Raw genomic sequence first — 26,223 nt, 5'->3', positions numbered from 1 at the left:
AAAAATATTTTCTTTGTCTAAACTGATCGAATCGGGAATTTCGAGCGGGATTTATCGTATGATAGATGAGTTTTTTGACAATGTGGTCGTAGAATTTTAATGGCCGTTTAGTTATGTAGTCTAGAATTCACAAGAGGACCCTTTTTATTTCAAATATTTTAATTAATACAGATTGGAGTTATATCCTATTATTTCGGGCAAGTATATTTAATTCGAGATAACAATGTTAATTATTAGAGTAAGAAATAAAACAGTTTGATGGCGCCAGATTGCTTGCCAACGGCTTTATGGCGTAAACGAAATATACCTAACCACAGCTGCTCAGCTATTCTGTAAGAACTCACTTCATTACTCACCGGTGAAATGTTGACAACCGATTTACGGTGATATACTTTTTTCATGCGTGTAGTCTTGAAATGTTATAATTATTACAGTCAATGTCGCATATCACTTTTTGACATTTCACGACCGTTTCTTGCGGTGAGTTTCGAGTTTTTTTTTATAGAATAGCCCTAATATATTTTTGATTCGATTAGCAGATGGTTTTTTTTCAGAGTTTATTCTTTATTCAAGTAGACAAGTACTTTTGTCGTCATGTTCTGTTACTTGTATTAAGTTTATAAGCCTTAGCTAAGAATGTTTTTATATATATTATAAATAAAAACTTTAGTGTCTATAACTATTTATCATAACAAATACAATGTATTTGATGTCTAATTATAATAACCTTCCTGCTCTTTTAAATATACCTATAATATAATTTTATTATTGTATTTTTATATAAAGCATTTAACAAGTATGCTTAGCATCCAATACAAAGGATGGACCACAATAACCTCAAAATGGCTCACAGCTTGGACCACAGTTTGGGCCGCACTGATCTTCAGACGGACCACCTATCTTATCCACCTATGTTTAGGGTATTGTTTACTTTCAAAATATAATTAATTAATGAATGTAATGTTTATAAAAGTATGATTTCATATGAAAAGATATACGACCTCATAACTACAAAGAATACAGATAATATAATCACGTAATGATCCTCTGTCCACGTTCCCCAGACCGTGTCGCATTGTACGTATGTCCATCCGGCCAGTAATGATATACTATTATCGTGTATCCAGTTACTGACTACTTTTTGTAAAGCAATAAGCGACATTTTTACTTGTGTCAGTCAGATGTCACCGTTAACTTTTTTTCATATATTTGTTACGAGTCCAGAAACTTTTATAAGGTACGTCTTTGTAGTTACGGTGTAACTAATTTCTTTACGATGAAATTATAAATAAAATAATTATTTAATGACAGTACATAAAATGGAAATAGTCATAGAAATTTAAAAATAAAGTAATAATATATTTTTAGGTATATTTTGCATATGTATATATTCAGTTATGTCTGTATAGATAAATATAAAATTATCTGCATTCAATAACTACGTTATTTATCTGTACTGAATAAAACTTTCTAAACTTAAAAGTTTGACGTTTGAAATTTAAGATTAAGTCCTATTAAAACACGGTTGTTAATTAATAAATAAAATATATTACTTTTCTGAAATATTTCCTAATTTATTAACAATTAGAACGTGTTTATCCTTGATAAAAATTTCTATTTCATAACTTTCCAATCCCAGTTTCACAGATTATATAAATTAAAGGTTCTATTAAGACATTATTTATAAGATTACATGTTATTATCTGTGCTTTAAAGGAATGAAAATGACGTCGGGACCATTTGAATTAAGCTTATTACGTGACACTTGAGTGTATATCGTAGGCTACTGATTTTAAATGCGTGAGAATGATTGTCAAAAGATTACGAATGGCTGGACTTATTGAGGATGATGAGACATCGCCTATATAATAATTGGTATGAGCTGGTGTGCCCATTTATTTTACGTTTACGTTAGAATTATATCACTCCTCGAAATAAAATTACTCTATTAATACAGACGTGAGACATTCCATGGTTACGGCTTAACCACATTTGTTTTTTTATTAAAATAAAAAAAAAAAATCGATACATTGAAATGCCAGAGAGAACATGAAAATACAATTCTACACAACGAGAAGGAACAACGTGTAATCAAGGTTGCAGATGACCTGTATTTCTATATATGTACATTGTAAATATATCATATACTCCAAAACCATGTATACTAATTACTATATCAACGGTTTTAATATACTACGTGCACGGAAAAATGATAATAATGATGAGGAATAATTATAATTAGTAATTTCAGCCAGAATTCTTTCCAGAAGAATTTATTATATTTTAAATTTTTAATATTATATTTACTTCTGTGTATCTGTGTTTTCAAATTAACAGCTTAATATCCGAAATAAAGTAACAACCTGTAAATATTTCAAATATTATTAGCAAAATTCCTCGCCTTTTTGGCCCTTTTTTATTACGAATTATAAATTACAGTTTAATTAAAAAAGAAGAAATAACTTGGCAGCAATCCACGCGGCATTATTTGTTTTTACAGTTTTTCTTTATTCATATAAATATGAGAAGAATTTTTTCGACACTTGGGGTGAGATAATAATGTAAGTATGCGTGATTAAAGCGACATACCGATGCGACATCAAGCAGCTTATTAAAAAATTACATACATTTATTTAATTGCATATTAAACTGAAAAGTGATTTATTATTCTCGGTAGAATCCACATTCCGAACGGGTGGTGGCTTTATATTAAGCTTAAAATTGTAGAATGAAGCAAAAGTGTTTATAAGAGTCTGAATAAAGTATACTTCAACTTTTACTTTAATAAATAATATCGAAAATGGATACAATTTTTATTAATATACAATTAAAATATCAGTACACAACACTCTAATAATATAAACTATAAAAGGTATAATTTATATAACATTGGAAATATTTTTGTCGAAAAACAAAAAAAAAAACTATTAGCAATTGTCATTCTACCATATCAACGTCCGACCATCCGGTAACCATGATATATTTAATATACGGGGCCGACAGCCCGTGCATGGATATTTTGTTGCATCGATTAGATTTAAAAAAATAAATTAAAGTAAGTATTCATCTCAATTCCATTTAATAAAATCGGATCTCGAAATAAGACTCGATCGAAAAATTTCATAAATCCTGTCGAACGGCCGTCATATGGCAATGACTACAATTGTTTATGTGTGAGCATCTTAGTGCTCGGTAAACGGTAGGGGCTAACTGAGACTTCGAGCGTCAGACGAGTAAGTGTAAGATTTCGACCATCAGATGACGTCAGCGTATGATTTGTTAAATATTATCCACATGCTTACATATAAATTCTCGTATCTTGTTATACAGTCGTATATTTATTCGCAATCGTAAGTTTTACTGAAATAAAATGTCATAAGATCTGTTATTTAGTATGTTATTTTTTTTTAAATATTAATGACACTTAGATCCTTATATATGACTCAATAAGTGTTATATTATATTTGACGTTTAAAGTAAAATATAAAATAACTATTTTATTATCTACGTATAATTATATGTTAGCCTTGTCTAGACCTTGCATTGTTCTGAGTATAATGTTGATTGCAAGCTATAACATTTGATAAGATCAATGACTTTATTTTGAAATTAATGAACCGAAAAATGTTTGTTTCATGAGCACGTACGATTTATTCCAAATTGAATTTACCATAATTATGTTGTACCGCATTTGCCTGAACGTAACTATACTTTATATATTAATATAAAATATACGTAAATAATATCGATATTTTTGTTTTGTAATACTGATTATCGATATCACAAACTGCCTTGTTGCTCTAGTGGCTTGATTATATCAAGGCCGCAGACCCGGAGGTCCTGGGTTCAGTTCCCAGGTCGGGCCAATAAAAAGTTATTGGGTTTTTCTGTCAGAAAATTCTCAGTAGCATCTCGGAATCTGGAAGTTGGAAGTGTGAACACTCTGGAGTTTTCACACTTCCTCGGAAAGCACGTAAAGTTGACGGTACTGGCCTGAACTCTTTCCAATCGTGTCAGATTACCGTCCCATCGGATTATGAGAGTGAGAGAATAGAGAGTGCACCTGTGTTTGCGCACACATTTCTGCACTATAATATCTCCTGCGTTGGGTAATCTCTCTTTTGATTGGCCGCCGTAGGTAAAATCGGTCTGGAGGACATTATTATTATCACAAACAAGATAAGAAAAGTAAAATAAATAAATATGATTTTTAATTATAACTACGATCTCTACGAATGCAGTTACACAAAATTTTATAACTACTTTCTGATGAATATGAACTAGGTAAGAAAACTACATAATTCTCTACATCCTATAATATATATAGACAATATATTTAATTCAAAACAAATGACTCATACGCGTTATTTCTACAATGTTATGCTTTAAAACAATGGATGTATGGAATGAATTTAATATTAACGGTATAATAGTTTTAATAAAGTTAATATATTCGACAGGTGTTAATTATTGTAACGATTCCGTTCTCACGTTCAACGATCAAATACCAATACAGAAACAATAAAATGTAAGATTAATTGTTTTAATAATGTTATTTATCACTGCAAATAAAATTAATCGTTATTATATAGTTTATAACAGTTACTTTAGTATCCGTTTTGTTTTAATCCCAGGTGGGAGGATGTTAAGCATCCGCCTGGCTTGTTACCACCGTACGCATGGTGAAAAACTCGTGAAGTGGCTTGCAGCCGCGTTTCGAGGTCAGCCAGCGTACAGCCAGAGCCCGAGCGAGTATTGCCGCGATGGGTGTTGGTCCAATGGAGACGGCTGTTGAACCAATGCCGGGTGAAACTGTATTGACCTGCCGGACAGGGAGACCCGAAGAAACGGCTGTTTCGCTGGCCGCCCGTGGCATAGTACAGGGGCCCGAGCGTGCCTAACTAGCTCGTGAGGCTACCCCACCAGGCCACGCATAATCTCGGGGTTGGCCGTCGTGTCGGTTGGTGACCGGTAGGTGGGGTGCCGGCGGCCACTTTCGGGGGGGTTCGGGGGCCCTTCCGTCCGGCGGGTCAGTGTATTTTTCCTTTTGGCAACCACTTGGGGAAACACACCTCCACACTTTGTCCATCCCTATCGTGGCAATACATCGCTCGCTTCACGTCTCTTTTCCATTTTATTTTTCCCAAATGGCGCAACAATACAGAAATAACGGTCGTACAGCGGTGCACACCCCCACCATACCCTCGGTGTTTGAGGTCGAGTTCTCTAACATCCGTGGACTCCACACTAACCTCAACGCTGTCCACCACCATCTCGAGACAGCACGGCCAGCAATGTTGTTTCTCACGGAGACACAAATACTCCGTCCTGCCGATACCAGCTATCTTAATTATCCCGGCTACACGCTTGAAGAATCCTTCAAAGCGAAAGCCGGAGTATGCTTGTTCGTCAGGACGGATGTTTGCTGTCACCGACTGCGCTGCTTGGAGGACCCCTCCTTCTCCATGTTGGTGGTACGTGTGGACCTGGTTCGTCAGAGCCGAGTCTACGTGTGCCTCTACAGATCCCACAATGGTGACTTGGAGACAAGCCGATTATTTGACCATCTTAGTCGGGTGGCAGATGCTGCGCAAGAGCAATTTCCTAACGCGGAATTGGTGTTTTTGGGGGATTTTAATGCTCAGCACGAATCCTGGTTGAAATCCCTCAAAACTGACCATGCTGGAAGGACTGCTCATGCTTTTGCTCTCACACATGACTTGACCCAACTGGTTGATCAGCCCACCAGGATCCCAGACATTGATGGGTAAGCACCTTCTCTACTGGACCTTCTGCTGACTTCTCACCCGGTGGAATATCAGGTTGTGGTTCAGGCTCCTCTTGGCTCTTCGGATCACAGCCTTATATCTACCAGAGTGCCACAGGCCAAGCTGCCGCCACTAGCGGTATGCAAACGTCGCGTTTGGCACTATAAGTCAGCGGATTGGGACGGTATGCGCGATTACTATGCGTCGGTCCCTTGGAAGGAACGTTGCTTCAGTGGGAATGACCCGACGGCTAGTGCCGCTGCTGTTGCTGGCGAGATCATGTTGGGAATGGAAAACTACATTCCTAGCTCAGATCTCGTCAGTAGGAGTACGCGTAACCGTTGGTTCACTCGTGAATGTGCCGATGCTGTATCATCTAAGCAGGCGGCATATCGCAAATGGATCAACGGCTGCATTAGCGGGGCATCTAACATTGACTCACTGAAAGCAAACTATAATAAAAATTCCAAGTCCTGTAGAAAGGCATACACGAGAGCGGATGCCCAGCGCATTGTACAGATTGGTCATGACCTTGTTTCGCATCCTAGGGGCTCCCGTAGCTTCTGGCGTCTGACCAAGTCTGTGCAAAACAATTTCTGCAAACCTTCGCTGCCACCGCTCAGAAATCCGGACGGATCGCTAGCTCACAGTCCGCAAGAGCAAGATGATCTCCTGGCTAAACTCTTTGCCGACAATTCCGTCATCGATGATTGTAGGGCACTGCCACCTACAATACCTTCATGTGGCCATACGATGCCTGACATTAAAATCAGGCAACGTGATGTGCGTGCGGAGCTGCAATCACTTGGTGTACGGAAAGCTAGCGGTCCCGATGGAATACCAGCCATAGTGCTGAAGAAGTGCGCAGCGGAGCTGTCTCCTGTGTTAACGCACCTGTTCCAACTTTCTCTCTCTTCGGGAAGTGTGCTGGAGGCTTGGAGAAGAGCTAATGTGCAAGCGGTTCCCAAAAAAGGGGATCGGTCTGACCCGGCAAATTATCGGCCAATAGCTATCACCTCAGTACTTTGTAAGGTGATGGAACGGATTTTAAACAACCAACTGATCCATTACCTAGAAGATCACTGTTTAATTAATGATCGTCAGTACGGGTTTCAACCAAAACGGTCCACAGGTGATCTTCTAGCGTACGTAACACACTTCTGGGGTGAAGCTATCGACAAGCATGGAGAATCGTTGGCTGTCAGCCTCGATATCTCCAAGGCTTTCGACAGGGTCTGGCACAGAATTCTTCTCTCCAAGCTGCCGGTATATGGTCTGCCTGCTCAGCTATGCACCTGGATTGCCAGCTTCCTACACAAGCGTAGCCTTCGTGTTTTAGTAGATGGTTGCGCTTCACAATTCTATGTAGTGAATGCTGGGGTCCCCCAGGGATCTGTGCTATCTTCCACACTCTTTCTTCTGCACATCAATGATATGCTCTCTCTTGGGAACATACATTGCTATGCAGACGATAGTACAGTGCATGGTGGATACCACGGACGCGCAGTGGCTGGGCGAGCGGAAATTGAGGAGAGGCGGTAGGATCTAGTCATTGAACTCGATAGGACGTTAGAACTCATCGCCAAATGGGGCTCTGACAATCTTGTTGAGTTTAATGCCAAGAAAACACAGGTATGCGCTCTCACGGCGAAAAAGTCAACATTTTCCCCTCTTCCCTCCCTCTGTGGTACTCCGCTGGTGATGTAAAGCAAAATCGCCATGCTGGGGATTGACGTTCGCTGCGACCTTAGTCCAAGGGATTACATCGAGGCTGTTATAAAAACAGCTTCACGGAAACTCGGAGTTCTGAACAAGGTGCGGCGCTTTTTCACGCCACAACAACTGTGCCTGCTGTACAAAACACCGGTACGGTCTTGCGTGGAATATTGCTCGCACCTTTGGGATGGCTCCGCTAAGTACCTACTTGAGGCCTTGGACCGGTTGCAGCGACGTGCCGTACGCATTATTGGCGACGTAAAGGTCACAAACACCCTTGAACCTTTACAATTGCGTCGTGAGATAGCAGCACTGAGCGCTTTCTATCGACTGTATCACGGTGAGTGCTCTCAGGAATTATTCTCTCTAATTCTTGCTTCCCCCTTCCTTCTTAAGTCCACGCGAGCTGGTTCTCGATGTCACCGCCTAACTGTTCCATCGCGAACAAAGAAATTTGGCAACTCCTTTCTTTGTCGCACTTCCAAAAAATGGAATTCCTTACCAGCTCACGTGTTCCCCTCCTCTTACAACCCGGGTTCCTTCAAACGAGGCGTGAAGAGGCATCTTGCGGGCCGGCAAGGCGATGGCGGCTAGTGCAGAACGTTTTTCCCGTCTGTACTGGCCGTCGTCGCGTTTGGACTCTACTACCACTTACCATCAGGTGGAGTAGAGTCATTTGCCCTCCCGGCGAATATGTAATTGTTTTGTAAATATCAGTCGGTATTAAAAAGTCTTGAGTGATTTTATTTCGGTGATAAATATGATAAAAAAAATTAACTGTGCAGTTATGAAATAATCAATAAATTAATGTTTTTTTATTTAAGACTACTGTACAACACGGTGGGCGCTGCTATGAGTTTTTTTTTATAGAATAGAAAGGCGGACGAGCATATGGGCCACCTGATGGTAAGTGGTCACCAAACGCCCTTAGACATTGGCATTGTAAGAAATGTCTACCATCGCTTATATAGCAAATGCGCCACCAACCTTGGGAAGTAAGATTTTATGTCCCTTGTGCCTGTAATTACACAACAATTACAAGTATTTATTACCAGCCAACCTTATAAAGTGCAAAAAATAAGGTATGGTATGCAAAAGAAAATTAATTTAGAAAGGAAAAATATATTTACTCATACTCTTATATATAGAATTATATATATACTCATATATAGATACGAAAAATATATTTGATATTTGAAAATAAATTTTATTGATATCTTGAAAAATTAAATTCGAATTCCGAACGTCCTCCATTTTGAACTTGGAAAAGTCAGTATTTTAAATAGTAAGACAAAAGTCATGTGAATTGCGAATGGGACCGAATTCGGATATTTATTTATCACGCTGATCCATTGCGATACAATAATGTTCGTTCATTCCTCAGTCATTCAGTCATTCGAGTATGCTTTGATGACTGTATCGGGTGGTTGTTAAATGGTTTAATGTTACGTAGAAACATTTCGATTAAGGGAATAAGATTGTGAAACATTAAACTAAAACTAATCGTTTTCTCCTTATTCGTTATGCGTTAACAATGCTCACGGTTAAATTTTCATTTAAATTTCAACGCATTTAATTTATTTTTAATGCGTCGTAAAACGTCAAACGGTTGAACCGACCGATTAAGTAAAGAACATCTCTTCAGCTTAGTTCGCTGGAAGAATAAACTTCAGAAATTCAAAATCCTCTTCTATCATAATCAATACTGGTGGTAGGGCTTTGTGCAAACTCGTCTGGGTTGGTACCACCCACTCATCAGATATTCTACTGCTAAATAGTAGTACTTGGTATTGTTGTGATCCGGTTTGAAGGGTGAGTGAGCCAGTGTAATTACAGGCACAACAGGTGATGTAAGCGATGGTTAACATTTCTTAAAATGCCAATGTCTATTTGCGTTGGTGACCACTTACCATCAGGTGGCCCATATGCTCATCCGCCTATCTATACTATAAAAAATAAAAATATATTTTATCATGTTGGCAAAAAATATTTATATATACCAACATAATTTAACTATATTTTGATACATAATCGTCTACGTTATATGAGTCACAGTAATCTAAGGAATTTTGGCCCCAATTATTTTTTGCACGGCAAGATTTGATGAGTTCTTAGAAAACCGAGATTTAAATAAGAAATACTATTAAGGAAGTTGTTTTTAAAATGTTATGGCGCCGTTGTAAAATTACAGTTTATTTTAGCTAAAAATGTTTAAAGTTATTGGCGTCAATATTTGTTCGTGTAATGAGTGGTCTATTATTAATATTTCTTGTAATACTAATGTCTATGGGTAAAGTAAAAGGTAAAATAAAAGGTAACCACTAACTTAAATATTTAAGTTTTGTCTATTATAATTAAATTTTAAAATAGTTCACGACCACCAAAAAGAGACGCTGTAACTTGTAATTTTTTTTATAGCATAGGTAGGTGGACGAGCATATTGGCCACCTAACGGTGAGTGGTCAACAACGCCCATAGACATTGGCATTATAAGAAATGTTAAATATCACTTACATCGCCAATGCGCCACCAACCTTGGGAACTGAGATGTTATGTCCCTTTTGTCTGTAATTATGGCTCACTCACCCTTCAACCCGGAACACAATAATACCAACTACTGCTGTTTTGCGGTAGAATATCTGATGAGTGGGTGGTACCTACCTAGACGAGCTTGCACAAAGCCCCTACCACCAGTAAAACGTATTATTAACTTATATTAAAGTAGTTTTTAAATTTATGATTTATATTTAACTATATTTTTTTAATCTAAATATTCATTGAAATACTCGCGTCACTCCATATTCGTAAGAACCTACTTAAGACGCATATGAATTTCATCACAGATAGTAATGTAACTATCGTGACTTTATATATCTAGCGCGTCATTCACACGCCATCAATATCGATACTTGACTGACAGTACTGATCAAGCTGAACATCCATTTACATAAAACTTCTGCACATCAATAAATGATGTACTGAATTAAACGTTAACGCTGACGTTTCTGATATTAAACTTATAGTCGTGGGTTGATGGGAGGAGCGGAGTTCCGAATCGAAGTGATCAGTTGTCATTTCCTAAATTAGAAGTATTGTAAATTGTACTTTAAATCAAAGGTGTAAGGTTTAATTTATATTATATAAGAGGATAGAAGGTAATTTCACATTAAGTGGTTATGGCAGCTTTAAAGGATTGGCAGTAATAATGGGTTTGATCGCATCAAGTTACGTTCAGAAATAACAAGTTATCACTGTTTATTTTGCTATTGACGCATTCATTATGTTATGGAATTAAGTAAATACTCCTTCTATGTATTGCTATGAAAAATTTGATATACGTTTTGCAAATGACTACATATTAATTTCAATTCACTAATTAAAAATATAATTTTGGATTTTAAATAGTACCGTATACTTTGTGAGATCGCAAATAAAAAAAATTCTGTAATTTTTTGTAACGTTTTAGCCAATACAATGCGGAAAACTTTTTAAAAAGAAAAAAAGCTCCAAGAGCAATAAATATTTCAAAAGCACGATATGTAATTTGTAACTCTTATTATGACTATGACCGGAAGGACTTCACGAGTTGCTATTCTTCTCCGATTTCGACTGAACCGCAACTGTCAAATTTTGAATATGGGGGTGTTATTTAAAACTCTTCAGCCTCATACGTTAGAGACATTTCTTTCAAGCAGTGGAAGTTGTCAGAAAGGTACCCAACCGGGCTCTTGACAGGAACCCGGTTATGTGGGATTCTTACCCACTAAATCACTGGGATGTCCGTTTTGGTCACGGATCGAAGATGCTGCGGGATTCTACATAGTGTAGATCACTCGTATTGTCAATAATGCTTGATGGATTTGCCATTTAACTATTTTAAAAAAGGAATGCATTTTTTCATTCGGACCATCCCATAAAACCTTGAAACTTATTTTGAACTAAAAGTGACTGACAAAAGAGACTAATAAAATATTTGTCATTCGCGTAACGTAATAAAATTCCCTGTGTAAGCGGAAACGGTAAAAAATCATAATTGGCCTCCGCGTATCAAGTATTAGCGCAAACCGAAAACCAACTCGTTTACGTTAAGCCCATTTAAAAACGTCAACAAGTTTATTACCATTCAAGTCGCATGTAAGGTTAATAGGCTTTGATGTTCATAAGGATTTTGATTGCATGTTTGTTTTTTGTTTGTATTGAAAATTGGTTTTGTACGGTTCGCCTTATATATGCGATTTATCGAACATAATTACGGGGTACGTATTATTATCGTATCATAATCTTTTGTTGAAAAAATACCGCCTCATTTTTATTTTACGTCAATCTTTCGAGGATGGTTAGTATGATGTATGGTAACGATAATTTGGCATTTAAGTTAGTTACGCTATAATATATTACATTGATGGTTAAGTAGCGTATTCGTTAATACTAATTTTATCCTTCCTTTATGTAATGATGTTTGCATTATGCGATCATTATTTTTTTCCTCAATAATAAACCTCTACTTTATTATAATACTAGGGTTCGCTCGCGGCTTTAGCTGCGTGTTAGGTAGGAGGCAGGTGTTAAGTTATGAAAAAGTAATCTATGTTCTTCCTTGTTGTTCGAGTTTCATATCAAATTTCATCGAAAACGATTCAGTAGCTAAAACGCATTAGTATAACAGGCATAGTAACTTTCGCATTTATGATATTAGTAATAAGTTAGTTAATAGTAGCTAAAACACTCTTATTTCTACAGAAGTATAACATACAGGCGGTCTCGTCTATTTAGAGCTTACATCACCATGCTGCTTCTCAGAGTGCTATAACATGTGGCAGAATATCCTGGTTTCCATTTACTACCGAGCACTATTATATTATAAATAAAAATAATAATAAGCACATGAAAAATTAAATATGCTTGAACCCGAATCCACAATTTTCGGTCAAGTTCCACATATTCTATCTGTTCCCCGGAAGAGCTGATTTTTATTAATTTCGTTTAATTAAAAAAATAAATGTAAGTTCGTATTCATTTTATGTGTCATTAACGTTGCTAACATTTTATAGAGAACAGGTGAGATAAAAACTAGTTTATTTCGCATTTTTTAAAACGAAATATTTTTATATTAATTATTTAGTTATGTTGGCTTACGTGGAATTCGTTTTTCGAAATTGGATGGTAGATGAGCAAATCAGTATATAGTCATTAAAAATCACAGTTTTTATTTCACTGTCTTATACATGAAATCTGTCTTTATATTCGTATTTTATGTGCTCGGCATCGTTCATCCGACTGAGTTGAAACTTTGACACTCATTGGCAATTGAGTGATATTTCTGGCATAGTGCCATCAATGTTTAATAGATTTACTTGGTGAGAAGGTTTAGTGCAAGCCCCTCTGGGTGGATACCACCCACTCATCATATATTCAACTGCCAAACAACAATATTATAGTATTGTTGTATTGCGGTTTAAAGGGCCAGTGTAACTTCAGGCCCAAGGGATATTATTTTAGTACCCAAGGTTGGTGCCGCATTGACGATGTTAGGAACGGTTAATATTTCTTACAGCGCTAATCTTTATGGGTGATAATGACCGTTTACCATGAGGTAGCCGATTTACTTTATCCTTCTGACAAAAAGATAGCATAACTCGAATTGTTTAAAAAAGCGGTATTGCAGCGCAAGCTGGTTAATAGCTGATTATTCTTAATTATTATAGGCAATTTTTGCACAAGCCAACTTTCCTTAATTTTGTAACTACAATGACTATAAACACTTCGAACGGCACTGAAGTAATTTATTAGGAATGTATTTGACAGGAGCAGTAACTACATAAGACTCAATTCGTATCTCACTCGTAAAATATTAAAATCTGTGGGGCTATTTAGAAAGAACAACTCGAAATTCACCGCAGAAAACGTATAGATTTGAAATGTAAACATTATTATAGTTAATGTCTGATATTTCCCAATTGTGTTTTGTTTTCTTATAGAATAGCTCCGCTCTTCTGCGAACATCCAATTATTCGACTTTTTGAATTTGTTTCCTACAAGCTTTTCATTTAACTTTACCTGTCAGTGTGCGTGTGTCAAATCATGCAACGATGCTTATAAACCAGTTCCACGCGAACGATTGAGGTAAATTTCCGCACATTGTTTTGGTACTGGTGGTCTTACCATCTAATGTACTCCTGTATTTTTTTGTCAGACATTGTATTTTATATTTTTGGCTGTATATTTTCTGCATTGGACTTTCGCTTCTAAAGTCAATGTTTTGAGTATCATTATTTACATTCCGAATAAAACTAAATTAATTATCTGTATATTAAAGTATTTTTTATAAAAATGATTATTTTTTATAAAAATAATTTCTCAGATAATCATTTTATTTTATTAATGCATGAAGCATTAATTATACGTGTGGTAACATTTTTTAGGAGACATACAACTTCTGAGCTAAATTTTATAAATGTCATACAGAAAATGTAACGGGGTCTAGTTATGTGAAATCTTTAGTGAAATTCATCGCGATAACGAGACATGAAGTGCTGATTGGTTATTGATAGGGGTCAATCTATTTGCACGATAATTATGTGAATTCAAAACAATGTGTAAAAATTGAAAAAGGAAAACTTTTGGAAAATATGGCTGGCCTCTTCACCCTTTTTGAGGAGAAGGTTTGGAGCTTATTCCACCACGCTGTTCCACTGCGGGTTGTTGGAATACACATGTGGCAGAATTTCGGTGAAATTAGACATATGCAGGTTCTCACGATGTTTTCTTTCACCGAAAAGCACGAGATGAATTATAAGTAGAAATTAAGCACATGAAACATTCAGAGGTGCTTGCCCGGGTTTGAACTCACGTTTATCGGTTAAGATTAACGCGTTCTTACCACTGGCCCATCTCGGTTTTATTCTAAAATATGTACTTACATACATGATATTATACGAAAATTGAATAAATGTTTTATTTTAACAGATAAAAGATAAAAAAGTTTTATTGTGATTTACTCAAAGAAACTGGAAAAACACCAGAATGGTATGAAAAATGAGAGTATATCAATATTTAGGCAATGGACGAGTTTTTGTTATATTTTGTGTCATGTATATAATTTTCATATAATTTAGATTACATTTCCTATATAAATTACGATTCCAATTTTATTTGTATTTACAATATATTGGTAATGCAAATAGAGCCTCTCGTCTGAGCCTTTTCAATTCTCTCTGTGTTCTCTTTGTTTCTCTTCTGTTTTACTATCTGCAAACCTGTTTTTTAACTGTAAACTATAAGAAATTAGTTTTCTAAATAAATAATGAATTAACGCTAACGATCAAATGGTTACATTTACCAATAGACATTAGCATTGTACGAAATATAGATCTTATTTAACGTCAATACACTGCCAACTAGAAGATCAAATATGGTCTGTCTAGATTTTAATTACACACGCTCACTCATTTAAATTGGAACAGAGCGACACAAAATATTGTTGTTTAGCAATAGAATAACGTAAGATGATTAATGGTCATTTTAATGATGCTGTTTGATTATGTTTCCCAAGTCCGGCCAATAAAAGTTATTAACTTTTGTTTGTCAAAGATTCTCAGTAATCGCCCGAAGTCTGGAACTTGGAAGTGTGTATACTCCTGTGCCTCGGAAAGCATTTGGCTCTGCGCCTGAACTTTTTCCGGTCGTGTCGCATTGCCGTCCCATCGGATTATAAGAGTAAGGGAATAGATTAGAGAGACCTCCAGAGATTTGTCACCGTGGCCGAAAACGGTCATGAGTATATCATTATCATCAAAAATTAAAAGTCGAGATGGCCTAGTGGTTAGTGGACGTCGGTTTAAGCCCGGGCAAGCACCACTGAATTTTCATGTGCTTAATTTGTGTTTATAATTCATCTCATGCTTGATGGTGAAGGAAAATATTGTGAGGAAACCTGCATGTGTCTAATTTCATTGAAATTCTGCCAACATGTGTATTCTACCAACCGTCGTGTATCGTACCAATCACCGTGGTGGAATAAGCTCCAAACCTTGTCCTCAAAAGGGAGAGGAGGCCTTAGCCCAGCAGTGGGACATTAACAGGCTGTTACTGGTACTGGTTACTGGCCATCATAATTATGATTTTTGATCAATTATTAGCTACCAAATAAGTTAACTTTAAATGTTTTTTTACAGCTTACAAAGTTATTAGTTACAAATAATCAACTTACCTTACAGACAGAAGTATAATGAACGGCACAAGAAAAAATACGAGTCTCGTTGTTATCAAGAATTTTTGTCCAGTTTTAGTCGACGCGCGTACAACTGGGCCTGCGCGACGCACGCATTCCAACATGGCTTCACATCCTAATTATTTGTTTCGATATTATCTCCTTAAACACATTTTCACTGACACTTTTTAGTCGAGATGTTTTTTGTTTTTAACCACTGCGCACTGAACATTATTTTTTGTCGCTCACAAAAACACTGCTTTGTATTATTGAGTGATTTAAGAAAGGTTTAACTGTGAAGGTTTTAATTGATTTTTTGTTTAAATTGTTTGAGTTTATATAATATTAAAAAGGTTTTATTTCGATAAGTAAAATATTTGATAAAATGTGTGCTTATCGATTGCAAATAATTTTGTGGCTTGGTTTAATATTAGTACATAATTAGGTCCTTATTAATTTAAATATATGTGTACAATATAATAAATAAATTATAGCAAAAAACCTGCCCGCGTTGGGTTTTTTGCTATAATTTATTTATTATATTAGTGTGATTAATTATCTCGTTAAATACAACACAACATATTTTTTGTATATATATATATATATATCACAAAAAAGTCTGCACTAATTTTATAATACAATAATTTTAGAATAAATATAATTCAAATGTTGTAAATATACTTGCAAAATGTTACGAATGTTTGGGTGATCACACATTACATGCAAATATAGCTCGTAAATGTCTCACTTCTGGGCAAAGGGCAGCACTGTGATAAGAAAAAGCTCGTTCCGCTATGATCCCGTGGGAATGGGACACGATCCCATCGTCAGTCATCGCGATTTCCATCAACTAAAACTAAGTGGTCCTTGTTTGGATTTTAAACCAGTTCTTCAGTTCCGGTACTGGTTTTGAATGGGATTCAATTCAAAATTGTTTCTTTTTTTTATATAGTATAGGTTGGCGGACGAACATATATATATATAATGATGATGGTAAGTGGTTTCCAACGCCCATAGACTTTGGCGTTGTAAGAAATGTTAACCATCGCTTAAATCACCAATGCGCAACCAACGTTGGGAACTAAGATGTAATGTCCCTTTTGTCTGTAATTACACTGGCTCACTCACCCTTCAAACCGGTATACAACAATAACAAGTTCTACTGTTTTGCAGTAGAATATCTGATGAATAGGTGGTACCTACCTAGTCGGGCTTGCACAAAGCCTTACCGCCAGTCTCTTTATAAATGTTATTTTGAATATATTGTTATTTTGTTACGGTCGTCTATTTCTCTTTTGCACATTTGCAAATTTTCTATCCTGAACTTACTATAGTTAACTGGTAAAGAATACTTTATCATCAAGGTCTGTCTTTAGTACTATATATACTTTGTGCTGTTTGATAAAAAAGGAGGGAGAGGAAAATACTTGGCGGTGCGAAGAAACCTGCACGTGTCAGATGCAATTCTGATAATACTGACTGTTTTTTTTTACAATTAATAGGCCAGCGTTTGATGTTAAGCATCGACACGGTCTAAGATGTAGCACGCTTGCCTATAAGAAACCTGACATGAATATCTTCTGTTTTTAAGGAAGATTAAGCTTCAAACCTTCTGGTTAAAAAGAGTAGGCCTTACCCACGATGTGGAATATTTACTTTACTTTTATTTTATTTATTAGTAATATTAAATACAAACAATGTACACTTGAAAGATCATTTGCATTTGATCTTTGTGTAAGACATAAGTAGATTGAGTTATTGAGACGTATTAAGGTCTTATCTCAATTAAACAAGTCGTATGAAACCCACGCGAGATGCGGAAAAAGCATGTTTTATTACGATTAATGATTATAATAACAATAATTTTACTTTACAATTGTGTTGGTTTGTTTATTGATAGATATGGTCCAGTGGCTGGAACATCCAAGATTCAAACCTGAGTTTTACTATGATTTTTTTTTATATATTTTATCTTGTGTTTCGTAATAGGCGAAGGAATAAATTGTCTGAATTCTGCACCTGATGAAATTCTTCCACATGTATGTATCAATCCCCAATGGAGCAGCGTACTTGAAATATGAATAACCTCGTTTAAACTAGTCTATTCTAATCGATTAACAGTTGAACCGTATGCACACAATTTAAAACTTAGAAGAATTATTAATTTAATATTACTTTGTCACCTTTAACTTTAATTTGTTCATTTTAAATTTAATTAGATTTTTTTTTTTACTTTTCATACGTATTTTTTAATAACTAATAATGGTATGTGTATTTGCATATTGGATGAAAAGTGACTATTCTTATAAAGCTCCTTTTGCCTTCCTATGAATCAGGCCCGTATTAAGACGGCTGTTATTTATTTTATTTGAAATTAAATAACATCAATCCAACATTGAGTGTCGACTATCATTTACAATAGAAACAATGAAATGTCGAATGGCGGCAATAAAATTATTTATTATACAAATAGCATTAGCCATAAAGTAATAGTCGTGAGTCGTGGTAAAGTAAGGTCTCGTTATAAATCAAAAACACGTAACGTTTTCAAAACAAAAGATACTTTTATTTGAAGCGAGCTGAACAAACTTAAATATACTACTTATTTTATTACATTACATATAAATGAAACGTTGGTTAATACTATTTCAGGTTCTAGCACTATTGATTTTCGTTTGTAACTTGACGCGTAACAAACGGCTTGCCTGTATCGCAAAATAATGTGTCTATGCGATGTGAAGGATATTATTTTAAAATTTTCACTTGAAGATTACAGCACGGTAGCGTCCGTTAGTGCAATATTTACTTATTTTATTAGCAATTGTTAGCACTGTGTTGCGTGCAATGTTACGTATGTCTATGGTCTATGTTATAGGCATGCGTGTTGTATTTGCGACCAATTAAGAAGAATATATATAATTATATATAAAGTAATATATATATTAGTAATATATGTTAGTAAAAAAGATACCTTACTAAGAGTTAATTGCCATATTTCTTAGTAAAAAATTTTACTTGATGGTCGGACTTTGTGCAGTGATACTTAGTTTTACTTTGTATCAGGTAAATTACGGTTTTCTGCGTTTTGAGTTTCGACTTTGTTCTTACAGAATAGCATAGCATATATTGTTATCAGTGATTAAAGATTTGAAAGTGTCAAGTCATATAGGCGTAATAGATGCTAACAAAACATATAAAAATAAATTTATAATAGCATGAGAGACGAAAACTCGACTATAATTGGTCACCAATAGAACGTCATAGAACTCATCCTTCAAACTGGAATACAGATTAACAATACTATAATACTGTCAATAAGCGGTAGACTAAATGAGTGGGTGTCAAACTAGACGATCTTGGACAAAGACAATAAAATAATAACACTGCTAAGAATGTATGAATGTCTTCTAATGTTTGCATTACATACATATAATTATAACAAATAAATTCTACGTTGCGTGAAGCACTCTGTATATAAGTGCATAAGACCTGTTTAAGGTACAATACAAAATACCTAAACCTACACGATTCGTCGCGTATGTTCATTAATTGTACAATGTTGAAATGTTCACATCTCCTTATCAATAGTTGTTGAACATGAGATTAACAGAACTTGGACAATAAACAACAGATATATCGGTTTCGATGCGATACGAGCCAAGGCGCAGTGAAAAAACATGATTCCGAAGGTGGTCTTAAGTCTGGAAAGGTTATATGGTATTTAAAGAGAATATTTTTTTAAGATTATCATGTTCTGTAATGTTAAAAATTAAAGAGGTTTTGTTTTGAATATATTCTTCTTCTCTCTTCTTCTCTCTTTTATATAAAGAAGTATATGGAAGCGTCAATAACGCAATGGTTTACCGGCCTTCGTAACGTAAAAGTATGTCCGATTCTGACCCCTGGGCTATGATTGTCCGAATGCTGACGCAAGTTATACGCTTAATTGTAGGGGCAAATAGTAATATTAGTAATCCCCTAATAGGGCATTGATATTATTCTATTAAAAAAGCCACTTCTGAACTAGGATGTTATGTCCCACGTGCCTGATATTACAATGTCCCAGTCGCTTTCAAAACTGAAACACAACAATATAAGTATTGTTTTACGGTGGAGTAAATATGCCACGGACAAGAAGTGTTGAAGTCGAGATGGCCCAGTGGTAAGAACGCGTGAATCTTAACCGATGAACGTGGGTTCAAACCCGGGCAAGCACCTCTGAATTTTCATGTGCTTAATTTCTGTTTATAATTCATCTCGTGCTTTTCGGTGAAGGAAAACATCGTGAGGAAACCTGCATGTGTCTAATTTCATCGAAATTCTGCCACATGTGTATTCCACCAACCCGCATTGGAGCAGCGTGGTGGAATAAGCTCCAAACCTTCTCCTCAAATAGGGAGAGGAGGCCTTAGCCCAGCAGTGGGACATTTACAGGCTGTTACTTTAAGAAGTGTTGAGATGCGATTAAAAAAAAACAACATTGTTTTTATATATTTAAGAGTGCTTATAAAAGACTATTTAGATACATTATGTTTAGCGCGTGAAATGGATTGCAATATACTTTAATTATTTTTTACATAATACTGCCTGCATTATGTAAAAAAAAAAAATTTGGAAATATAGAATTATATTATCACATAACTGAACACCGATTTTGATATTGCTAATAAAAAAAAACTACGAACTGTAACTGAACTTTCATCCCTAATTTCACTCTCTTAAGGGACCAATTTTCCAGGTAAAATTACCTATTAAAAATTTTAAAATTAACCATGAAAGAAACCCATGTGCAATCCATGTGCTCCACCGGTGGAGGCTGTACTCATGTCATTGAGTTTATTTTTTATTACTTAATTAAATGTCAAATAAAGTCATTCTATTCAAATTAAGTTAATTAAGTAACATTTGTCAAGGACACATTGAATCAAGTCACTTTTTATGTTAGCGGTTTTTATTATTTAATCACGGATCTCTAAAGCTAAAGGTCATTACATATAGGTCATATATTACCTTTAACAACAAAATGCTGTTATCGTTATATGCACTTTGTTTCTTAATCGTCTTATTATAGAGAATTTACAATCATCACCCACTAACATCGTATAATTTATGTATATTTACATTGATATTATTGTATAATTGTGTTATAATTTATAAATTTTATTAGAATATTCTATTGTTTTTTAATTACAATAAATATTACTGATAGTGGGCAATCTAATGGTAAGACTCACTCATAGGCATTCACACACGGCCATTAGTTCCCAAACTAAGCAGAGCTTGTACAATGGAAACCAGACAACTGATATACTACTTTTATTTTGTAAATACATACATATATAAATAATTACACCCAGACTCAGGACAAACAATCAAGTTCATGCACACAAATGTCTGTCCTGGGTGAGAATCGAACCCACAAACTTTGGCGTGAAAGAGGAGTATCTACCAACCACGCCAACTGGCCCATCAACTATCAACTATCCTTTACATCGCCAATGCGCCATCAGCATTGGGACTAAAATGTTATGTCCCTCGTGCCTGAAGCTACACTGGCTCACTGACCCTTCAAACCAACACAACAATACTATGTCTACATATGGCGGTTGAGTATGCAAAACCACAAAGCCCGAATATCACGTTTCATTTGTAATTATTATAAAATGCATGATTTGTTTTAATTAATACTTTTAATAATTTCAATTATGATATCACCGATTGATTTTTTATTATAACAATGACATTATTTATTATATTACAAATAAATTGCTAGGTACTCAAAGGTTGTAAGATACGCTAATAACCGATAAGGCCACCTGTTTGTGCTGCACATATTTTAGGCAATTTATCCATGTAATGCGCTTATAATAATGATATAAATAAATAAATAACGAATAATATGAATTGGAGATTGGTAAAATATTAATTAAAAAATACGAATTAAAAAATATAGATTGGTACTATAAATTTTCCAATTTTAATAATGTTGATGCCATGATTGAGATACTTTATAGCACTCTGTATGAAATAATAGAGCGATTAGTACCTAAGCGAAAATTACGGAATTCTAAGTATCCTAAATGGTTCAAACACAACCTTACTAAGTTACTCAAAGAGAAAGAGAACCTCCGTACCAAATATCGTAAATATGGTAACCCTAGGGATAAACTTGAATTTCAAATAATGCGTAGTCGCTGCCATGATTTATTTGATAGTTGTTATAATTTTACTGGTGGTAGGGCTTTGTGCAAGCTCGTCTGGGTAGGTACCACCCACTCATCAGATATTCTACCGCAAAACAGCAATACTTGATATTGTTGTGTTCCGGTTTGAAGGGTGAGTGAGCCAGTGTAATTACAGGCACAAGGGACATAAAATCTTAGTTCCCAAGGTTGGTGGCGCATTGGATATGTAAGCGATGGTTGACATTTCTTACAATGCCAATGTCTAAGAGCGTTGGTGACCACTTACCATCAGGTGGCCCATATGCTCGTCCGCCTTCCTTTTCTATAAAAAAAAAAAAAAAAAAAAATAATAACCACAAAAGAAACGTCGAATATAATATTCACAAGGATCCGACTTCCTTTTGGAATTACTATAAAAGTAATTTTTTTGCCTGCATCTATGTCGTTAGGTGGCATTAGCACTAGTTCAGGAGTAGAAATAGCCAACCTTTTCGCAAGTTACTTTTTTTACTGGTGGTAGAGCTTTGTGCAAGCTCGTCTGGGTAGGTACCACCCACTCATCAGATATTCTACCGCAAAACAGCAGTACTTGTTATTGTTGTATTCCGGTTTGAAGGATGAGTGAGCCAGTGTAAATACAGGCACAAGGGACATAAAATCTTAGTTCCCAAGGTTGGTGGCGCATTGGCTATGTAAGCGAGGTTTGATTGAATGAACATAGACATATTCAAAAATATGTCTACGTATGTCAAGAGTATGTATATATATGAGATACTGCCAGTGTATCTATGCAAGTTGCACCCCACACAAGAACACGTCCCATCGACCATGGCACTAATGTTATTCCATAGGGTCTCTTACCATCATCTCTGCATAAACCATTCGGTTCCAAAGTAGCAGGAATCGATGCTGTGGCTAAAGCCCGACGAAGTATATCATTAAGAGAGCCATGGCCATATGCACGGCTAGCGCTTTTGCGGCAGCTAAATCCATGACGTCCGAAATGATCCACCCGGATACCATAGGGACATACGTGAGATGAAAAAATACAAAATTCATACAAGTTTTACTAATTTCAAACATATATTACATATAATGCATGTACTCGTATATATAATTCATATAAGAAATTAATTTCATGATTACACTCATATTCAAGGTCGAAGTATCTAACATTAATTTGTTATAACAATTAAATATAATATGCAATGACTGAAGGAAAAATTCCATAAATTCTAATCTGTTTTTTTCCATCAGGAAATACGAACTAATTCGTCCATCTCGTGCTTTATTGTATTTGAATATATATATACTCATAAAATTGTTTATCCCGTCTATTAACGCACAGCAAGAAATGAATCGAGGAATCTGAAATTTGGAACATAGGTCTATTTTATAACATAAGCACTCACTATAGAAGGATTTTTGAAAATGTCAATTTGAAGTAGGAAATTGGAAGCGTTGTATAAATTTTGATTTTAAAGTCGAAACGGGCGGTTATTTTCATATATAAATGTTGTAGGGGGGTGTCACTTTTAAATATGAGATATTTAGAAAACTTTTGAAACACTTTTATTAATTTGTCATAATAAAATAACTTATATTATTTATTTTTATTTTTTAATTATAATATCCTCTCGACTGATTTTGGACACGTCGGCCAATTTCATTAGAAATGACTGAACTGAGCATGACATATTATAGTGCACAAGTGTGTGCGCAAACACAGGTGCACTCTCTATTCCCTCATTCTCATATTCCGATGAGACGGCAATCCGACATGACCGGAAAGAGTTCAGGCGCAGGACCAACGGTTTTACGGGCTTTCCGAGGCACGGGAGTGTCCTTATTCTATCTTCCAGACTCCGGGCTGCTACTGAGAATTTTTGACAGAAAAATCCAAAAACTTATTATTGGCCCGACTTGGGATTTGAACCCAGGACCTCGGGGTCGGTGCCCTTATATCTAGTCACAACCAACGAGGCAGTCTTTTGTTATTATATTGTGTCATTTAACAACCTTTTATGTTAAGCTACTTATTTTTTCTAAGCTATTGCTTGCACTAACTTTTGCTTGCATATAGTTAAATTCCTGTCACAACGGTTGTCTGGACGATCTCAATCTCGCAATAACGATTAAGCCATATTTGCAAGATTATATTCTATGCTTTGATTGTTTTTATGTATTGTAATTGTGTGTAATATAAGCTTAAAAGTAAATAAATCACTTCCATCCTTTACATCGGTAAAAAAGTATTTGAACAGATAAGTTTTTCCTTTAATATGTCCCATATGAGAGTATTTCATTTTAATTCAGTTATTTCCCTATTTTAATTTAAACCAACGTGACAATATAAGATAAACATCAAAAATGAGTAACTAGTTTTAAACAAATTAGCAAAGTTCGCACATTTATATTTGAAATGAAATACGAATACACGGTCAGTATGAGGTAACAGTATATCAGTACGTATATCAGCTTACTATCACCTCGTACAAACGATAGTCGTAAACATTATCAACTATAACCTGAAGTATGGCTGCGCTTGTGTTGAATTCCGTTATATCGGTGAATAGAAGGATTTCCCGTTTTGATAAAAATCTTACGGAAAAATAAATAAATTTCTGGTTGCCTTTAGATATATAACAATAAAGTAAGTAAAGTAATAGAGTAAATGAGCCACTGCTGGGCAAATATCTTAAGAAAAAAGCTCATGGCACAATGTAGTTTCATATTGGCATATATATTATTCCAAAGAAGTCCTATTATCATTTTTATAAAATTCATATTTATATATGAAAAGGGTCTGTTACTATATACGTATATTGAAGTACATACATTATTTTTATTACTAAAACTGACTACCAAGATTTTCCCTTAAACCGGCTTATAAATAAGATACTTGACATTCGTTAAATTAAATACTTTTATGTTTTATAGATTATGTTATGACGTCATTAGAAATCGAAAATGGCCGTCGTTTCCGTCATTAGTTTTTTTTTAATGTAATCTTTAATTAATTTAGTAACCATTTCTCTACGTCTCATTTAATTAGAATTATAATTATTTAAAAATATTAGAAGAAGTATAAAAATTAATTAGTGAAATAATTGAATCAAATATTTAGCTAGACTTTAAAAAAAAGAGAAATTAACGAATTGAGTTTTAAAATTTTGTGTGCATTTTACGTGTCATCTAGATATCGATAAAATGAAATTCGATTTTAATGATTGTTGTTTTTGAAATGCGAAAATTTCAATATCTGTTTTCTATTTAACTAAAAACATGACTTTAAAAATATAAATCAAAATCTGCATCTAAAAAAGCCACGTTAATTGCAACACTGTAAATATTGCAATCATCTATATATTATCCTTTTAAATTTGCAATAGATAGAAATATTTGCCATTAAAAAAATAAACTATTGACTCCAAAAACAGTAACCACCCCACTGCTTATTAGTGGCCTCCTCTCCTTTTAAAGAGAAGGATTGGACTGTATTCTGGAGACATTTGTATTGTAAAGGAATAGTCACATATGATTATCGAATATATAATATGAGGTAAATATGTAAATTAGCCTTTTTTCTTTTGATCATAAACTTTTTTTAAAGATTAAATAAAATCGTAAATCCTTTTTTAAATTCGGAATGCCATTTCGAAATACAAATAAATTGTTTTATCATATAAATATATTTAATTGTTATATAATTAAGCAATATTATTTTATTATTGTTAGTTAAGTTATAAACTATAAATTATGCGCCGTTCCGTATAATAAATAACTATGGCGTTATCCATTATAAACATATATATATATAAAGATGATTTCAAATTACCAATAATATATCTATGGCATATGACCCAATCTTTTGTTCTTTTCTCTCTTAATCAATTACTTCATACGAGTGAAGGTAAGCACTGTAACTAATATATTACTAATATATACATTTATTAATAAATAGACAAATCTTTGTACTTAATAATAAGGCTTACGCTACATATAAATTATAACGCTGTTTTTTTAATAATTTTATGCCCATTTATCATTTGAAATTTGAGCATCTGTAGCTAAAATTGAACGTAAGTAATTTGGCTTTATTTTCGTGAACCCATTTTAGTTATTTTTATTTTATTACGTAACTTATCCTCGTAAACTGTATGTCCTCCCGCAATTGTAAATTAATTTTAGTGAAAGTATTGTATTGTACTTCAAGGGTAGTTTTATGTAAATCAAATTAAAAAGTCTTACTTTACCTACATATTGTATGCGAATTTTCAAAATCGGTTCTTGAAGTATTCATAAAAACCTTCTTTATTTAATCCATAAATCATAAATATGGACA

The 26,223-nt window shown here is 34.7% G+C and overlaps 1 protein-coding gene across 5 annotated transcripts in view; it reads right to left on the bottom strand.

Moving 5' to 3' along the window:
• The window catches only part of LOC126777678 (protein Wnt-7b-like), a 92,808-nt gene that overhangs the window by 35,303 nt on the left and 31,282 nt on the right, over positions 1-26,223 (bottom strand). For 4 of the 5 annotated variants that reach the window (XM_050500803.1, XM_050500807.1, XM_050500805.1 and 1 more), the window contains exon 1: positions 15,694-16,011. In XM_050500803.1, the coding sequence (XP_050356760.1) occupies positions 15,694-15,818 (125 nt within the window). In that variant the 5' untranslated portion in view covers positions 15,819-16,011. Of the gene's footprint in view, positions 1-15,693; positions 16,012-26,223 lie in introns of those variants that run through there. The other variant, XM_050500804.1, reaches the window with a different exon arrangement.

Source organism: Nymphalis io, chromosome 23 (genome assembly GCF_905147045.1).
Source record: "Nymphalis io chromosome 23, ilAglIoxx1.1, whole genome shotgun sequence".
In the NCBI taxonomy this organism is placed as follows: Eukaryota; Metazoa; Arthropoda; class Insecta; order Lepidoptera; family Nymphalidae; genus Nymphalis; species Nymphalis io.
This window is presented reverse-complemented; position numbering and strand designations above follow the sequence as displayed.